General features: G+C 38.0%; 1 protein-coding gene across 1 annotated transcript in view; it reads left to right on the top strand.

Annotated features, from left to right (window-relative positions):
- Positions 1-19,350, top strand: part of RERE (arginine-glutamic acid dipeptide repeats) — a 343,169-nt gene that overhangs the window by 122,237 nt on the left and 201,582 nt on the right. The window contains exons 5-6 of the mRNA XM_004385134.2: positions 10,383-10,488; positions 12,089-12,185. Coding sequence (XP_004385191.1) covers positions 10,383-10,488; positions 12,089-12,185 — 203 coding nt within the window. The remainder of the gene's footprint in view (positions 1-10,382; positions 10,489-12,088; positions 12,186-19,350) is intronic.

Genomic DNA, 19,350 nt, shown 5'->3' with positions numbered 1-19,350 from the left:
AGCTCAGCTCACACTTGACTGAATACACTGATCGATGATCTGGGGATTAACTAAGCCTTCTCATTTCCTGCTTTCCATTTTTCCTCTCCAGCAGCCAGTGGGCCTTTGTTGTCTGGCATGTGGGCCGAGATAAGCTATCAGGGCATGTTTGTATTAGAAAAATGTTGTAGATGGAACAGTTAGAAATATACTAAGAAGTATTAAAGGTTACAGTCTTTGTTTTGGTTTACGTTAAAAGGAGAGAAGAAGAAACAATGAAGACATTTAAAACAAGACAGGCTATTTTACATAAATTGAAGTAGAAAAAAACGTAATTTTTCAGTGTTCCTACTGATTTTCCCCTTTCTTATCCAACTATTTGGATTTGTTTATTGGTAAGTTGAGAATATTTGCTAGCTGTAATTGAATGCCTGTTACTATGCAGACTGACTTTAGTTAAATCAATAATAATTTCTAAGTCTACATCTCTAGTGCTCCTTAAAAGTGCAGATACTTACTCAGTTCTAAAAATCTGCTAAAAGGTATTTTATTTTACTGTGTCACCAGCTGTATAGTTTTGCAGTTTAATTTAGAAAGCAATAGTACAAAATGGTTATCACCTATAGAGGGAGATACATAGAAAATAGGTATTGCCTCTTTATAAAAGATGATGAGTCAGTATAGTATTGTAAGCTAAATGTCTTTTTTTCTAAAGACTTGATTTTGTTTAATGTTGTGCCAGTTTTCACAGGTTGGAAGCAGTACTATTTTTCCAATAACCACAAAGTTGTCTGGAATTGTAGATTGCCAAATAAAGTTATACACGTTACTTTTTTTCCTGCGTGCTTTTAGCTTAATAGATTCACCATTGTTTTAGAGTATACCTGTTGAGTGCAGTCTAATGCATACTTGTTTCAGTCAAACTCTAAATATTTCTTGATATCATGAGCTCCAGTTTTAGAAAGCAAAGTATCTTAAATTTGAAATGAGAGGCTTCTTATCTAGAGTTTCGTCCCTTGCTTGTTTAACTTGCTGCTCACTACTGGAGCGTTTGATTGTTTACGTGCAAATAAAATCTTTCATTTTTAAATAATATGTCACTTTTAAATGAATTTGTGCTTTAATATCTCCAGTCATGGTTCTATTTAGGGAGCATACTTACCTAGTTGAACTACCAAGTACCAAGTCTGAGAGGGCGGTACCAGGCTGTGTGTGTGGCTTGTTGACTTTATCTCTAGAGGTATGGTTCTCAAGTGTGGACTCGGGTCTGTGGAGTCAGATTATTTCATAATAATACCAAGACATTATTTGCCTTTTCACTCTGATTCTCTTATGAGTGTACAGTGGATGTTTCCAAAGGCCAAATGATGTGTGATATGTCCCAACAGATTGACTGCAGAAGCACATGGGAGTGTTTTCTTAAGCTAAACAAAAAAGGAGATTAGCAATAATATATTACTCATTTTCTAAATTTTGTGTTTTAAAAATTATAGTTATTTATGTTAACGTGCTGCTGCTGCTGTTGGTGATTGCCATTGATTGAATCAGTTCCAACTCACGGTGACTGACCCTATGCGTGCAGAGTAGAACTGGTTTATAGGATTTTCAAGGTAGTGACCTTTCAGAAGCAGATCACCAGACCTGTCTTCTGAGGCAGCCCGAGGATGGGTTCAAACTGCCAGCCTTTAGACAAGTAGTGGAGCCCTTAACCGTTTGCCACACCCATGTAGTATTTATTATTGTTATTCTTAAATTAATAAATACCTGTTAAGCCCATTGCTGTCGAGTCAATTCCGACTCACAGTGACCCTCTAGGACAGAATAGAACTGCCCCATAGGGTTTCCAAAGAGCAGCTGGTGGATTCGAACTGCCAGCACTTTGGTTAGCAGCCTGAGCTCTTAACCTCTGTGCCACCAGGGCTCCTTTAAAATTTTTTTCTTATTTTTATTTTCCAATGTAGTAAATGTCGATAGATACAATCCACATAAACAAAAGCTCTTTGAACTCCTCACTAAGAGTGTAAGGAATCCAGAGACTAAGAAGTTTGAGAGCCAGTTTTAGAAAGCCTATGCTGATTCAATGAAATTGTTCTCAAGATATTTCAACATCAGTTTTTAATAGCAAAATCTCTGATGTATCTTTAATCATTAGTTAGTAAGTTTTATATTTAAAATAATGCATGGCTAAGTTCAATCTGTGAAGTATCCTAGAGAATTTTGGTAACCTACAGCCCAGATTGTTTCCCCACTTTTTTAAAACTTCCTGGTGATTACTGCAACATCTGAGCCTACCATTGCTGTGTGGTACACCAAACCAAACCAAACCTGTTGCTGTAGAGTCGATTCTGACTCATAGTGACCCTATAGGACAGTAGAACTGCCCCATACGGTTTCCAAGGAGTGCCTGGTGGATTTGAACTGCTGACTTTTTGGTTAGCAGCCATAGCTCTTACCCATTATGCAACCAGGGTTTCCTGCTGTGTGGTAGCACTCTATAACTTTTCTGCCAGTGTCATGTGGAAATGTCATTAACTCCGTCAAAACAGGAGAAACCGCTCAACCACCACTACTGTCACCACCATCACCAAACAGCAACCAAAAGTATTGCAAAGGTGTCACGTTTTATAGTATTTGGGCTTGGTTTTTTAAAAAAGAAATTTAATGGACTATTAAATATAGGGATTAAGAAGAATCTGGCAGATTCTTACTGTTCTCTTTATGGGGAAAATTCTTTGAACCAAATAAAAATTTGTAGTTATGGATTTATCTGATCTAACCATAGCTGCTGGAAAGAATATTGGCTTTTAGAAAGAGATTCACTTTGGTTTGGGGCAGCAGATTTGGGGATCCAAATATAGGATCTTAATTTTTAAATGTATTGAATTTTATCTTGCTGACTTGACCCTTCTGTCCAAACATATGAGACCTTTTAAAGTCCTGTTTCTGACATTTAGTGTTTTCATCAGGATGCTGTATGCCGTGGGGTACATGTGGGAAGTTACAGGAGTGCTCTTTATTTTGGTCCTTTTGTCCATGTCCTAAGGCCCACATTAAATATAACTTATCTTTGTGTGTGATGAAAACTTGTTATTCTGTATGAGGACAAGGACAGCAAAGGTTACTGAGTTACTCAGCCTCCTGTTTTACTGGAGATGCCGAGAGGTAGGAGTTTTCCCAAGGCTACAACTGTACTCATTTTTGGTTTCTCCAGTGCAAACAGATACAGGAATCACTTGTCTGAAAATTGCAGTGTTCATAAAGAATGTAATCCTAGATAGAAAACACCTTAATACGTCTTGACTCCATAGTTAGCCAGTAAGAGAGGATTTAGTTGACACGTACCTTTTTGGCTCTACCAAAATAGTCAGATTGATTTTTATCCAGGTTAAACTGTAAGCATAATTAAATAAAAGGTGGAAGTTTCTTTAGCAAACAAGATACCATCAAGAAACAGTGATTTTCGTAGGTTTTGAAAGTGAGCCTGTAACCTTGATTCTAGTGCCTAGAGGCAATAAGTAGCTTATCAAATGAATGTGATCTGTTTCTATGTTTCTTTCATCTATTTATCTTTAAAAAAGGATTCATTATGCTAGTTCTGAGTAGCCCCTTGGAGTTCCAGGTTATGTCCATTTGGAAATGCCAATAAATGTTAAGTAGCCACTGAACAGGATCCGTGTCCCTTTGATTCTGTTTAAGAAATTTAAATTAAAACTCAAGTGAGGTGAGCCCTGGGAGGGAGGTATGTCGAGTCCCACCACAATCATAGCTCTACCACAGGTCCATTCACTCAGCATTGGACAGTGCCTGTAAAGGATAACTCCTGGGTGTTTTGATCCTTTCAGGCCTACTTGCACACATAAACATACCTGGGAATGTTTGAAGGGGTGTTTTAGAACAATACAGGATACTTTATTTATTGGTAATAGGAAAGTTCATCACCCTTGCTCCCCCTCCTCCTTTCTGAAATAAAAGGGAACAAACAAAATGTGTAGTTAATGTCTGAGTACATTAAGGAGATAAGTACATAATAGTGTGATTATTTCTAGGGGGTATTTTAAAACCCATTCTTCTCTTTTGAGTACGAGACTATGGAGTTGATATTTTGGCTTTCTCTCTGGTTTCTTCGTACCCGTGTGAGAGTAGAAATCTGGGATAGGCAGACCTCGATGACCTGAGCCCTGGTGGCACTGATTTTGTTTTGAGCTGTAATGGCTACAAAGCTATATAGATAAAGATTAAAAAACAACAACAAAACAACCAGTTGCTGTCTAGTGGATTCCAACTCATGCAACCCCATGTGTTAGAGAATAGAACTGCTCCATAGAATTTTCTTGGCTGTAATCTTTACTGAAGGAGATCTCCAGGACTTTCTTCTGTGGCACCACTTTCTTCTGCTGAGTGGGTTTGAACTGCCAACGTTTAGGTTAGTAGTCAAGCGCAAACCCTTTGCACCACCCAGGACAAAAAATGGGTAAGGATGATCCTCTGATAAGGAAAGCTTATTTTTAGGTTTGACTGGCCTATTCAGATAGTGCCTAAAATAATCTTTGACCTCTAAAGAATAGTAATCTTTGACTGCATCATCTGTTTCTGCCCTCTTTTGCCAGAGTCAGGAATGACTGAAGCCATTAACACTATGTCCTCAACGACTTAGTGAGGGTAATATACCTAGTAGAGCATTGGTCTGTATGTGGACATTGACTTAACAGGGTTGAAATACCGTTAAGCCAGCTGGTGCAATACACTTGGAGGGGTGCAAAGCTTTTCTCCCTCTGTATGCTTAGTGTCTTAACTAGCAATTAGAAGTTTGTGTAGACATTTCTGAATTATACAATTAAACCTCTAATATTCATGTAACTCTTAACCATAGTATCACCATGTTGTAAAAATGCATGAAAAAGTTTCTTCAAAAGGTACCTTCTTAAGCCGTACTGTATACAAATGTTAGCCACTTCCCAAATTTCTGGAAAAACTTTATTCTTGATTGGGTATTTTGGCTTATAAAACAAGAATTTTGGTCTGGTTTTCACCAGATTTTATTCAGATCTTCCATTTTTGAAATGCAAGTTCCTAATAACTAAGTTGTTAAAATTTTTTAGGAAGTTCCTCTGCTGTCTCTAGCAGATTATTTTGATAATGGAAGGCTGTTCACTTGATAATACCTGTTGCCATGGAGTTGATTCCAACTCTTAGGTTGGTCCTGGTACCTCTGTCACATTTAATCACAATGGAGGAACTGGAGTGGCCTGTTCTGGAGGGCTTTGAATTCTGATTGTATCTGCCAAGAGCTGGAAGATGATAGATGGGATAAAAATCTTTTCTGTGTATTGTAGATGAACTTTAAAGTTTTTGTTGTTCCCATTCTGGTTTGCAGGCCTCCACATTGCATAAAGGAATCTCTGTACTTGTTCTACTGGTCGTTTGTCACCCCACCTGTTTCCTTTATTAATATTTTTTTTATGTGTGGTAAAATGTTTTTCCAGAGGATGAAATTAAGACTGGCCCTGGGAAAAACTCAGATTAACTCTTTAAATCAACGAAAGTACTATATTAATACTGAAGCAGTCTCTAGAAAGGGAACCCCCTGTTGACTTGTATCTTGTGTTTCCATTTGGGGTGGCCGAGTTCTGTGGCATTGAGAAGATGAATATGGTTTCCCTTCAACAGTAGCTTGCCTGTTTACCTTTCCGTCTCCATTGCCTTGCTTTTTCCCTAGTCTACCTTTATCAGTTATCTAATTCTCAACTTTTAATTTATGTTCTGAATTTTTAATTAATTCTCAACACTGTTGTCTGACATTCAGGCTCTCCTGGAATCCTCTCTATTCTGCTCCCAAACACCCATGTTTAGGCTATTTGTCTTTTTTCTAAGCTCAGGTGGGTGTGGGCTTTGTTCTCTATTAAGCTCTCCATTTCAGTCAGTTTACACACATCCTTCATTTCAAAAGAACCCCAGGCCAGGGATGTGGAAGAATCAGTAATTGAACGCAGAAAGGGCTTTTTCCTTTTAGTGCAGAACCACTCCAGGGAAGCAGATCAGATGCCAATGTGCATGCACGTTTGCTGGTTTTTGCTTAGCTCTAGTGTGTCCCCTCACTGTAGTCTTTCTTTCTTTTTTTAAAGATAAAATGGTGGGAAATTATTTACTTTCCAGTGAGCCCTGCTCTGTATTCAGAATATACCCGCAGGGTGCCTTCAAGTGGGAGGCTTCTCACCACTTACTTCTTTGTTCCACATTCTGTTTAAAATATGTCATTTGTAAACACTTTGATCTTTATGCAACCATACATTTATATCACTAGTAAATAATGAGACATATTTGTTGGAAATACTTGACATGCTTCTAGAATTATTGTGAAAGTTAAGGTACTTTCCCCAGTTTACTACAGGATTTATTTGGTTGTATCGCTATTACTAGCTTAATTTTGGATCTGAGAAAAGCAAAATCTGTAGGAGACTACTTATATTCTGACTTCTCTCTTCATCTATAAAAGAATGATAGTAATATTCAACATTTGTTGGGAGCCAATCCAGTCTGCTTATATTAATTTATTTAATCCTCACAACCTAATGGAGTTGTAGGGATTATTGTTTTTTCCCATTTTATGTGAGAGAATTGAGGCTTGGAGAAGGTAAATTATTTGCCCAAAGTTACACAGCTTACTTAGTAAGTTGCCAAGCAGGATTCAAACCCAGGTGGTTTGGGTTTAATAGAATGATCCCTATGTACCTATTGGGTACTTTTCTGTGATTTTGAGCAAAAGTCTTTGTGTATTAGGGAGGAAAGTGAAGATTTCCTGTGGTTAACGTTTGAGGAACACTCAGCATCTCAGGTGGATTTGGCGTGTTTACTGGGAGAGGAGATGCTCTCTTTTCCCTTCAGCTGCTCCGAAGTTAGCAGCAATCAACTTCGGTGGAAGTAGCCTTTTTGTTTTTCCTCCTAGAAGATGACATTTTAATATTTTAGACTTAAGGGTGGTGGTGTTAGTTAATGCCATTATGTTGATATAGAGAAAATGTGAGGGGCCCTTCCCCCATTTTATCTACGTAAATTATAAGAATAGAAAGAGAACATACAAATCATCTTGTTCTATCCCTTTCACTTTTCAGACAGGTGACTTGACCAAGCTCACTCCCAGCAAACTAGTGTTGTAGACAGGACTAGACTCGTATAGATTACCTGGTTTTAGTCTAGCAGTCTCAGAAACAACACACTTCCTCCATTACAGATGTTTAAGCTTTAATTTACTGGCCTATTTTAGGAAGATTGTGCCTAATAGAGCTACTTAAATTTGTTCAGAACTTTTGTTTGCTTTGTGTGTTGATAGAGCATGGAGGCTTGTTTCTAACACAATGCTGCCACTCACTGGTTATTGGGTGGTACTGCAAATCCAATAGTCCTTCAGTTGCCTTTGTAAAGTCTAATATTGAGAGTCATAAATCTAGGTACAAATAAAATAGATCAGTAATTTCATTATATGTAATCAATAAGTGCTTGGGCCATGAGGTAGCAGAGATACTATACCTCAGAAGGTTGCAGAATCACTGACTTGGTTCTGAAAAATAGACATTGTACTATTGCCTGTTACTGCACCTAAAAGGCATTTCTGTTGCCCTTCAGGGTTTCAGACATCTTCATTGTGTTACAGAAATCAAGTATAGATTTTAGAACATTGCTGATAGGACTGCAAATAGATCTGAATTCCTATGTGCCCAAGGAAGTAACTCATCACTGTGAGCATTGAAGGATTCAGGGTGGCTCAGTGAGTAGAGATCACTATCGTCTCTTGAAAGAGACTATGTTTTGGTGAAGAAATAACTGCTACAATTTTCAGCAGAGGTCCTGACATTTTTCCGTGAAGCTCTGGTTACAACAACCTACTAACAGAGAAAATAATCAATATTCTCTTGAGTATCTACTCAGTTTCACATGCCTTTCAGTCTTTGTAATTCTTTCAGTAGTCCTTTGAGGTAGGTTTCCAGTATCCTCATTTTATAGAAAATGAACACGAGGCTTACTGAATCTTAGTAACTTACCCAGAGTCACAGAACCAGGCAAGTGGTGGTGCAGGGATTTGAACCACAGCATTCTTTCCAGTATCAGTAGTCCGTGTTCCTAGTTCCTACCCTATAGTGCTTGAACCAGGTTTTGGTTAAGTTATCCCTGAACACCCCAAACAGGCTGTGCCTTCTCCCCAGGTTAGTATGTTTCTTTGACAATTGTTCTCATACTGGTCTTGGTCTTTAACATCCTGTCTAGGAAAGAAACTGTAGCCTTCCAGCTATTGCCCTTTGTCCGGATATTTTGCTCCTTCATTGCCTGTGTGTTTGGTTGACGGTGCAGTTAGAAGACCCCAGTTGTCCTTTTTAAGCTCACTGTTGGCCAGACTACAGCTGGAATCCAGGTTCTTCTCAGTCTCCCTCAGTGTATTTTCCTGGGCTGCATGCAGCTGGACTGTGTGTCTCTCTGGATATGTCTTATACTTTGATTATCACTATGTCTTTCTGTGATCTCCTCCTTTGCCCAGAAAGAACCCATTGAAATCTTTCTGTTTGCAAAGCCCAGGTCATGTGTTACCTTCTCCATAATCCCCAGCTGGAAGCATTTGCTCCTTTCTCTAAACTCCTACATAGTAACATTTATTATATTTATTTACCATACTGATTTGTCCTCTTCTTTCCATCTACACCATAAATACCGTAGAATAATTTTTTGTCATTAAAAATGTTGATATAAAAGTGCATAATGAATAAAAATTAAAGAGTACTTACCGTGTAGGATTATTCTTTGTATAAGGAGCCCAGGTGGTGCAGTGGTTAAAGTGCCCAGCTGCTAACTGAAAGGCCGGCTGTTCAAACCCACCAGCAGCCCCTCGGGAGAAAGATGTAGCAGTCTGCTTCCGTAAAGATTTACAGCCTTGGAAACCCTATGGGGCTGTTCTACTCTGTCCTGTAGGGTCACTATGAATTAGAATCGACTCAGTGGCAATGAGTTTATTCTTTGTATACATTCCATTTTATTAAAACCAGTGATGATGTGCTATTTTTGTAGACTTGCCTCTTTGACACAGTTAATTGCAAAGTGAGAGTCTTCGTGTGCACAGTATTTAAGTTGGGTTAGCATTCTTCACATTTGAGTTCAGTCAAGAATTTTGACAGTTTTCTTTCTGTTTCATTAAATGGCTTAAATATTTTAGTTAGCAAAGGTTTTTTGAGCCTTCCTAGTCTTTCATTAAAGACTATATTTATGACCTCCTTCATTAAGCAGGAGGTGTCTTCCTTTGTTAATGCAGACTCTTTTGAAATATTTTAGGGTTTAGCCATCTCCTTTATATATTGAATATAATATTATAATTAAATATAATACTGAATTTTTTTTTTTTTTGAATTTTAGCTTTTCTACCAGTTGACTTGTGATGAGAAGGTAGAGGGTAGTAAGAGGAATGATATTGCACTCACCTTGGGGACATGTAGAGAGCCCCACCAGGGTTGGAAAAGTACTTTAGGAAGGCCTGAGAAATCTCAGTGCACTGCCATGCTAAAATGTTTCACAGCCAGGTGCACAGACATGATCTACTTCGAGCTGTAGACCCAAAGCCTTCCAGCAGAAGGGCAATGCATGATCACTTATATCTTTGAATGTACTGGTGACAGAGTTAACTTTTAGGGGGATAAAACAGTTAAGTGTCCCATAAACATTACGGGACCCTGATCATCACAGAACTCTTCGCTGATTCACAAACATTTCTGTAGAAGGTGTTCTATTCTCTGGAGATTCCAGGGTAAATAAGGCAGAGTCCCTGCTCTATGAACTCACAGTACCATCATTACCACCCATAGTTTGCAGTTTTACTAGTTTGCCATAGTAGCAATAACTGCAAGGTTCTGTGGCAGTAAAGTAGAGGGGGAATCTAATTCAATGGGAGGCAAACCTTGGAGAGGAGATGACTTTGTGCCAGGCCTTACTCAGCAAGTTTTTTCCAGCTGATTGTTCTTAATGAGCCTTGATGGTGTGCTAAAACATTTTATAAATACTTACTAAAATGATTAAGACAGGAGGAGGATATATTCATATAGTATTATGTAGTTAATGTTAAATTTAAAAATATAATATTGAATGAATCAGTTAATCAAGCTGGGGAGATGTAGAGATTGAAGTATGGTAAACTTACTTTCCTGAAATATATGCAACTTTGAGGGGTAGGGTCAGAGGGATGCTATGGCTGCAATTTTAGTAAAATTTGACCTCATAATTAACTTACTTATTTTTGTGATCCTGGCGGTAATTGTGTGTCTTCCTCTCTGCCTATCCTCCTGTGTCCAGGGGCTTTTGATCATGGTTATGGTATGCATCACTGGACACCTGAAATCCTGTTCCTAATGCTGTTAGATTTTCCTTTTCAGAGTAAGAGGGACCATCTACTCATGAACGTCAAATGGTACTACCGTCAGTCTGAAGTTCCAGATTCTGTGTATCAGCATTTGGTTCAGGATCGACATAATGAAAATGGTAAATATTCCCTTCTGGTCTTTTTTTTTTTTTTTAAATATTTGGGCAAAGTTCTTTCTAAAAACAGACGTTTATTACAAGGAGATAAACCACTATGATAAATTTTCTCTGAAAAAAGCTTTTTATAAATAAGTACATAATTGACCTGTTCATTTTCCCCTGAGTTCTTTCATTATTTTTGCTTTGCTTTTTTTTAAATCCCTAAACGTGTACTAATAGTGTCTTCCCCTTAAACTTGGAATAGAAATAACAGTAATTTCATTTTTCATTCCTTTTTCTCACCTAGTGATGAGCAAATAATATTTTAAATCCTATAGGGTTGTATTTTATTTTTCCTTTTCTGTAATCTATAGTCAGGGTTGTGAACTTCAGTTTTTATAGCAAAGTTTTGTGAAGCATGTTTAGGAATTTAATTTGAGGTCTTGAGTTTCAGGACAATAGGAAGGTAGGTATTTCAGAGCAGCTTATTTTTTTCTTCCTCTGGGATTGTAGTTTCTCCTCAGTAACGTTTATTGACAAATGAAGTATGTACATAAATGTGTGTTACATTTGTTCATATGTATAATAGTTCCATCTTATTGATTTTTGAGAGGTGCTAGGCCTCATGCTAGATGATTCTCACTTGTCACTCATTAATGATATGAGATTTGTCAGTTCCCAGTTCTAGGTGAGGAAATTGAGGCTTACAAAGGCTAAGGGACTTGCCAAAGCTCCTCCTTTCCTAAGTGGTGGCATCCCCCAGGGTTGGGATCCAGCTCTCTAAGGCCCTGATGCCTGTCTCTTTCTATTCTCCTGCACAGCTTTCGGCGACGTGTTTTGAGTCGACCCCCCAGTAATCAGAACAGTTTTGAAGAGTGATGTCCTTTTGGATCTTACCAGCTTTTTTTCTTCTCTGAAACTATAAACATTTCTGTTAAAGTAGTTAAATTTTGGTTCCATGTTATAATGAGTAATTTGGTTATTCTTTTTAACTGAACCAGTGTGTGGTTTCACTCCGTTCTGGAATATTTAGCAATAAAAAGTAATATAGACAAAATCACTAAGTATTTTAGTATTTGGTGTTGCTAAAGTGTGACATGTTTTTTCTGTTTTCCCTTCTTTTTTCATTTTGTGCTTAGTGCCTTTCAGGAAACATTGGTTTTCGCCCTGTTAAAATTCTGTTTTAATGATCTTTGAGGGGGACCACAGGATACTATGGGGAGATAAGTTATTTAAAAGTATCCAGTTTTATTTGTTAGTTGACAGTGAGGCCAAAATATATGATTGCCATAAAGAACGAATGGTATGTTTTAAAATCGATACACCTCCTTTCCCCGTTCTACCTACTTCTTCTCTACTTGTGTCACCAAAGGGCCTTAGTCAAGGATATAAACACACCCAACAAGATACTTCATCAATTGACAAAAAATACACACTTTGTTCCCACTGTTCTTGCTATATATTATTATTCTTTACTGTTTTGAACACTAAAGATGTTGCACAGGCCTGGTTATTTATTGTGCTTTCTTTAGTGAGAGGTGAACCTGGAAAAGAAGTTTTACAGAATTTTCCTAGTTGTTTTGAGAAGCTCATTTTTAATATCCTCTTAATTTTTTGGCAGACTCTGGAAGAGAACTTGTCATTACAGACCCAGTTATCAAAAACCGAGAGCTCTTCATTTCTGATTACGTTGACACCTACCATGCTGCTGCCCTTAGGTAAGTGCCAGAGGCATGGTCTTTCATGAAGAAGTCTTTGGGAATGGGAGGTAAATGGCCCTGATCTCTTTTGATAATCATCCTATTAATCAGACTACTCTCACTGTCTCAGTAAAATGATACCCTAGTGTTAACTTCGGGTCATTAGGATTTCAGAGGTTACCTGTATCTTCACTAATCTGTGTGCCTTTAATACCCTGTCTATATTAGTGTATCTTTATTTCCTTGAAAATTATTATCCTGGTATTGTTTGCTGAAGTATTGAGGGTAAGGTGTTACCAGAAAACCAAAAGTGTTACCAAAAAAAACCAAAAACCAAACCCGTTGCTGTCGAGTTGATTCCGACTCATAGTGACCCTATAGGACAGAATAGAACAGCCCCATAGAGTTTCCAGGGAGTGCTTGGTGGATTCGAATTGTCGACCTTTTGGTTAGCAGCCGTAGCACTTAACCACTATGTCACCAGGGTTTCCAGAAGTATTACAGTGGTCTCTAATTTACTTTCTTTTCTTTTTTTGAACGTTTCATCGTGTTTTCGGTGAAAATTTAGACAGCAAATTCGTTTTCCATTCAACAATTTATACGTAAATTGTTCCGTGATGTTGATTGGTTGCTCCCTGCAATGTGTGAGCACTCTTCCCATTTCCACCCTGCCTTCCCCATTTCCATCCCTCCAGTTTCCCTGCCCTTCCTTTCCTTCTCATTTTTGCTTTTGGGCAAATGTTATCCATTTGGTCTCTTAATTTGCTTTCTAAAGATTCAACAACTGTGACCAGAAAAGATAGATAAGGAAATAGAAGAAGCAGATTTGGCAGCATGTAAATAATGGAGAAGTGAGGCAGAGTTTATAGGGATTTTCATTGAACTGTTCTTTCAATTTATTGTATGTATGAAAAATTTCTTACCAAAAAGAAGAGACTATATTGAAGACTTTATTATGAGACAGAAGGTAACATTGCAGCTAGTCTTAATTAAGGGCTTAGATAATTATACCCCAAAGTGGCAGTACCATGACCGCTGCTTTGTACCCTCTGGTATTTTCTGTCCTTCTCAAGAAAAAGATATCCATATATTCTGTGTGTCTTTTGTATAAAAATGGCAGACTTTGGGCCTCTTAAATGGTAAGGGAAGTAACACAACTAGTAGTCCTGTAATCCTTTTCCTACTGGAAATAATGAAGGGGTAAAAGAACTACTTTCTTTGTTAAAGAATGTGAATTTAAAAAGTCCTTGGAATTTGCTGTCTTTTAGCTTAACTACAATGAGATAGAATAAATTTTCTATTATAATGTTCAGATGGTGTTCAGTAAAACCATCTGGAGCCTCTTGTGCAAAGCTACATAGCTAAAGCCAGTTATTTCAAGGCAACTTAGTAGCAACTTTTACTATAGGGCAGGTTTTGGCAAACTTTTTTAGGCCAGATAGTAAATATTTTCAGCATCACAGGCCATACGATGTCTTGTCTCAGCTAACTCAGTTAAGCCATTGTAGTGCGATGGCAGTCATAGGCAATATGTGAATAAATGAGGGTAGCTGTCTTCCGATAAAGCTTTATTTATGGACACTGAAATTTGGATTTATTTAATTTTTACAGATCATGAGATAGTTTCTTTTGATTTTTGTTTTCAATCATTGAAAAATGAGAAAACCATTCTGAGCTCATGGGCCATACAAAAACAAGTGATGGACCAGATTTGGCTTGCAGGCCATAGTTTGCTGATCGCTGCTATAGGGGAAGGAGTGCGTGTGGCTGGATTTGGCTTCTTATAGGACTTTAAATAAATTTAGAGAATTCCTGTTTTATAGGCTTCTTCTAAAACTCCCATAGTTTCTTATGTCTTTGTGGAAGTAGCTTCCTAGTCTTGAACTGGCATGCTGAACAAAGCAAGTTAAAGAGAAGTTGACTAAGTTGATAGACAATTCAGTTGCTGCCTATGAAGCTGAGAGATAAAACATGTAGATTGATCCTGGGAAAATTTCTTACTCTGTTTTGCATTCTTTTTCCTTCTTGTTTTCGTCTTATCTCATTGGTTGAGGTAAATGAATTTTTAATGATTTAGATTTCAATTAAAAAAAAAAAATATGTGGGATACGTAACCGGTTATTCAACATGTTTTTACCTAATTACTTAAAATGAATATACTTGAGTATTTACCAGGGGGTATTTGAGTCGGAGTTGACTCAATGGCAACAGGTTTGGTTTCTTGATATTTAGATTTATAAGGAGCCCTGGTGGCACAAGTGTTTGGCTGTTAACCAAAAAGTTGGTAGTTCGAATCCAGTAACTTCTCCACAGGAGAAAGATGTGTCAGTTTGCTTCTGTAAAGATTACAGCCTTGGAAACCCACTGGGGCAGTTCTGCTGTGCCCTGCAGGGTCGCTATCAGTTGGAATTGACTCAATGGCAACGAGTACGGGTATTCAGATTTATGTTGCTGTTAGGTGCCATCGAGTTGGTTCCAATTCATAGTGACACCATGTACAACAGAATGAAACACTGCCCAGTCCTGCAGCATCCTCACAATCATTGTTATGCTTGAGCCCATTGTTGCAGCCACTGTGTCAATCCATCTCATTGAGGGTGTTCCTCTTTTTCACTACTTTACCAAACATGATGTCCTTCTACAAATTCAGATTTGTAGAGTCATTTTTATCTCATTTAAGCATTTTTTAGAAGAACCAGTTATCCCAGATAACTAGGTTTACAAGGAAATATTTTCTGGAGATGTGTAATTGGGTAGGTCACTACACCTTCATTGGCCACTAAGGGCTGGAGTGCTAAAATGATAGCACATTATCTTCTTTTCACTGTATATGTGACTACAACGCTTATTGATTAGTTGTTTTGTCCTGTGGTGTTTTCTTTAAAGTGGTTATAAAGAATGGTAGCTGTTTTTATAACACTTTCATCTTAAATATGCTTCTGTTAGCTTTGAATACCGTATCCCTTTATGACTTGACAAGTGGATTCTTTTCAGAGGCACCAGATGATAAGTGGTCACCTTGTTACTGGATAGTCTGGACTAGGAGGTGCCCAATAAATACATGGTGATTTGTCTGCATCCAGTGTTCATTGGTATGGTTCTTAGTGTTGCTCAGTAATCCAACCTGGTTCTCAGCATCAGTGTGTTATGAAAGAAGCTTTGCATTGCCTGTAGGACCACCTCCAGTAATAACAGAAATGAATGACAGTGCTCCCCAGGAATTTCTATTTATTCCTTTTTTCTTCACCATAACTAGATTTAAAAATATTTGCCGGTGGTGCTGGTGGCGGGGGAGATGATTTAGCTTTAAGTTTTTCTTCCAATTTTTGCTTTCACCATTTATCTACAGAAGAAGTTTTTTCTTTCTCCACAAATATAAACCAGTACTGCCAAAATAACTCAATTTTGAAAGAGGACAAATAAAATAGTAGATGGGCACATGAAAGGGGATCAAATGAATGTAATGAAAAAACATGAAGGACAAAAAGGAAAAAGTTAGAAAAAGACTAATAATGTTAGTGCTTAGCAGCCTTCTCAAAGATCAAAGTGTACTCAGTTGCATGAATTCATTCTGGCTCCAGGAACTCTGAGGGGACTCTTGTCCATTCCATTCACTTAGGAGGAAACTGATGTATAAATTTCTCTTTCAAGCTGGTTCTTGGATTATAAAGGAGGAGAGAGAGCTTTGTCTTTTAGTCACCATGAATCAAAAGGAAAACCAAATTCCTTTGCTGCCTTTTCTGTGTAAATTATGATATTGTCGCATTTCCCTACCAAACTAAATTTATTTCCCAAAGAGACTGAGCACCTTCATAGTTGTGAAATCTGTATTGAGGTCCAGCATTACTGCTTTGCTGCGATTTTGAATCCTTGCCTTGACTGTCCCGTATGCGTATCTTTCAAGCCATAAGTTTCTACAACTGTTTATTTTCTTTATTTCATTACATGTATCAATAACCATGTGGTGTATAAACATCGTGAATGAGTATGTTGAGTTTTAATTTCTAGGTACAGGGAAGTATTTTTGGTTGACACTCTGGCATAATACAAAGAGCACTGGATTGAAATGAGAAGACTTCGATTTGAATCTTGGTTAACCTTTGAACTATCCTTTTGACAAACTTGTTCAAGGTCACTTGACCTAAGTGACAGAACCCTGATGCAAACACAAGTCTTCTGATTCTACATCTAGTAAGAAAAGTTGTGCAAAAGTGCCTTGCAGAGTGTCACACACTCAGTAGTGTGAGTAGCACTTATTTTCAGAGTAGTACACCCTTTCCTCACTTATCGTCATGGTTAAGTTCCAAAGACCAGGTTGTTACGTGAAAATCGGCTGTATGTGAAATGGAGGACGATCACATCAGATCACAAAATGGAGGATGACTGCATCATTACATAACTGCCAAACCACTGAGAATCATAGCCCAGCCAAGTTGACACATAATCTTAACCACTACTGCCAGCGTCACTCTTACCTCGCACCTTGGTGTTCATTACTGCCAGATGTACGTTGTTAATGTGCAAAATAGTCAGATAGTAGATTTTTTCCGATTGCCGTGTTTGTGAAATGTTGGATAATGAGATAGTCGATAAATGAGGAGTGGGTGTACTCTGCTCATTGAATCTGAATTGGGCTCTTCAAAATGTAAAAGGTAGAAAAGAAGAAGTGAAATCTAATTCTGTACTGACTTATCGATGGTACAACTACTCAGTACCTGTTCGTTTTATTTCTCTGGCCTGTTGGATGTGTTGATGGGATACTCAGATTACTTCAGGTATGGGATAAAGAATTTAGGTCAGAGAGCCATCTCTAGGTGCTCTGCGAATGAGCTGATAATCTGCTGATAATTCCATAGCTTATTATGTGTTTGCTTTGTTACTGTTTTCTCCCTAAGGATAATGTTTTATTGATGATAAAAGGATCTGGAGTGATTACTTTGTGATTGGACAGGGAACATGTGACTTGGGCAGACATAACCAGGTTGACCATGCACCTGTCACAATGAATTGCCAAGTATTGACTGTAGACTTGAGCCTGTGGAGGCAGCACAGGAGATCATAAAAGCATCATCTACTTGAGGGTTGTTTTCTAACTTTCTGATTATCTGCTTTCTATATCAAGTAATTACTTGAGGGAAAAATATCCTAGGGTAGGTCAGGTTATAAGCCATCATCTTACCTAGCAATTTATATTACAGGAAGATGTTTTGAGGTGAGTTTTCTGGAAGCCCAGGGCCAAGAAACCCTAACCTAACTCTTTAAGGCTTCTCATTACTCTCTTTTCAGCCTGAATTAATCTGTCTCCTACCCTGGTGGCATACTGGTAAAGAGCTACGGATGCTAACTGAAAGGTGGGCAGTTTGAATCCGCCAGGTGCTACTTGGAAACCCTATGGGGTAGTTCTACTCTGTCCTATAGGGTTGCTATGAGTTGGAATCAACTCAATGGCAACGAGCTTGGTGGGTTTTTTTGGTTACTTTGTTATGGGCACCTAGAATCATATATATGTTTAGGGTTTGAAATTGGTTGATTACATACATCTATGTACAATTCCCCAACCATTTTTAGAGTTTAAAAAATTTAAAAAATTCATTTAGCTCCTGCAAGTTCCCCAGGGGGTTTCATACTGCCTCAGAGCTTTTAGTTTTATAGCTTAAGATTTATTTCATGGCTTTAATCTGCAGTTTTTATATGTGAAATAACTTTGACCTATAGCATTGTTACTGTTTTGTCTACACATGTTTAGTACTTCATTAGACACTGTAAGTTGTCAGTATATTTAGTTATCATTTAACACATTACTGACCTACTAGGAGGTAAAGGACTTCTTATATTAGGTGCTGGGAACACCTAACTGAATAAGATACTCTCTCTCTGCCCTGGAATACTTCCTAGTTTTTTAAACTTTTTCTTTGGAGCTACTTTTAGACATACAAAAAAGTTATTAAAATAGTACAAGTTTCCATATATATCTCTGCCAAGCTACCACCTGAGCATTTTATATAACTATAGTACAACGAATGTGAGGATGGCGTGAGACCGGGCCGTAAGGTCTCTATGAGTTGGAGCTGACTTGATGGCACCTAACAACTAACAGTACAATTACTGGAGGAAATTAGCATTAGTGCAATACCACTGAACTAAAGACACTATTTCAATTTCCTTTTTTGTTTCAGGATCCCATGTGGGACCCCACATTGCATTTAGTTATTATTTCGCCTTAGTCTAATGCCATCCATAATGGTTGCTCAGTCTTTCCTTGTCTGTCATGACCTTGACCTTTGTACAGTATTGATGTTTTTTTTTTCCTTTCCAAATGTCCCTCAATTTCTGTTTGCCTGGGGTTTTCACATGATTGGTCTGAAGTTACGCTTTTTGTCAAGAATACCACACGAAATGACGTGTGCCTGAGTGCATCCTATCACATGGTTCATGATGTTGATAATGTCTCGTTACTAGTGATATTCACCTTGACCACTTGATTAATGTGGTTTCTGCTAGGTTTCTCCACTGTAAAGCATCTTTACCCAGAAAACCAAACTCTCTGCCATTGAGTCAATTCTAATCCCTAGCAACCCTGTAGGACAGAGTGGAACTGCCCCATATGGTTTCCAAGGCTGTAACTCTTTATGGAAGCAGACTGCCACATCTTTTCTCCCATGCAGCAGCTGGTGGGTTCCAACCATTGATATTTTGGTTAGCAGCCAAGTGCCTTAACCACTGTGCCACCAATGCTCCTGAAAGCATCTCTACTCCTGGAGTTAACGGTTAACTCTGGGGAGATACTTTGAGACTATGCAAATTGTGTTTTTTCTCAAACCTACTAATTTTAGCATTTACCAGTGGATCTCTTCCCCAACAACTGTTACTCTGGAACTTGACTACTAGCGGTTTTCTTTCCCCCTTGTTCCTTTTATGTTTGTTAATTAGAATTCTGTTTAGGGAAGAGTTCTTCTTTCTCCCCCATTAATCACTTTAGTCAATTGTTTTGTATCAGCATGAACTTAAAGATGTTTCTTTTTTCTGTGGACTTTGAATATTTTTATTTTTTCCCATACAAAAATTTATACATACATTGTTATGTGACTCTAATTGCTCTCCCCATACTGTGACAGCACACTCCTCCTTTCCACCCCTGATTCCCCATGTCCATTCAGCCAGCTCCTAACCCTCCCTGCCTTCT

Source organism: Trichechus manatus, unplaced genomic scaffold, assembly GCF_000243295.1.
Source record: "Trichechus manatus latirostris isolate Lorelei unplaced genomic scaffold, TriManLat1.0 scaffold00133, whole genome shotgun sequence".
In the NCBI taxonomy this organism is placed as follows: Eukaryota; Metazoa; Chordata; class Mammalia; order Sirenia; family Trichechidae; genus Trichechus; species Trichechus manatus.
The sequence above is the reverse complement of the archived record's forward strand: the minus strand, read 5'-3'. Positions and strand labels throughout refer to the sequence as shown.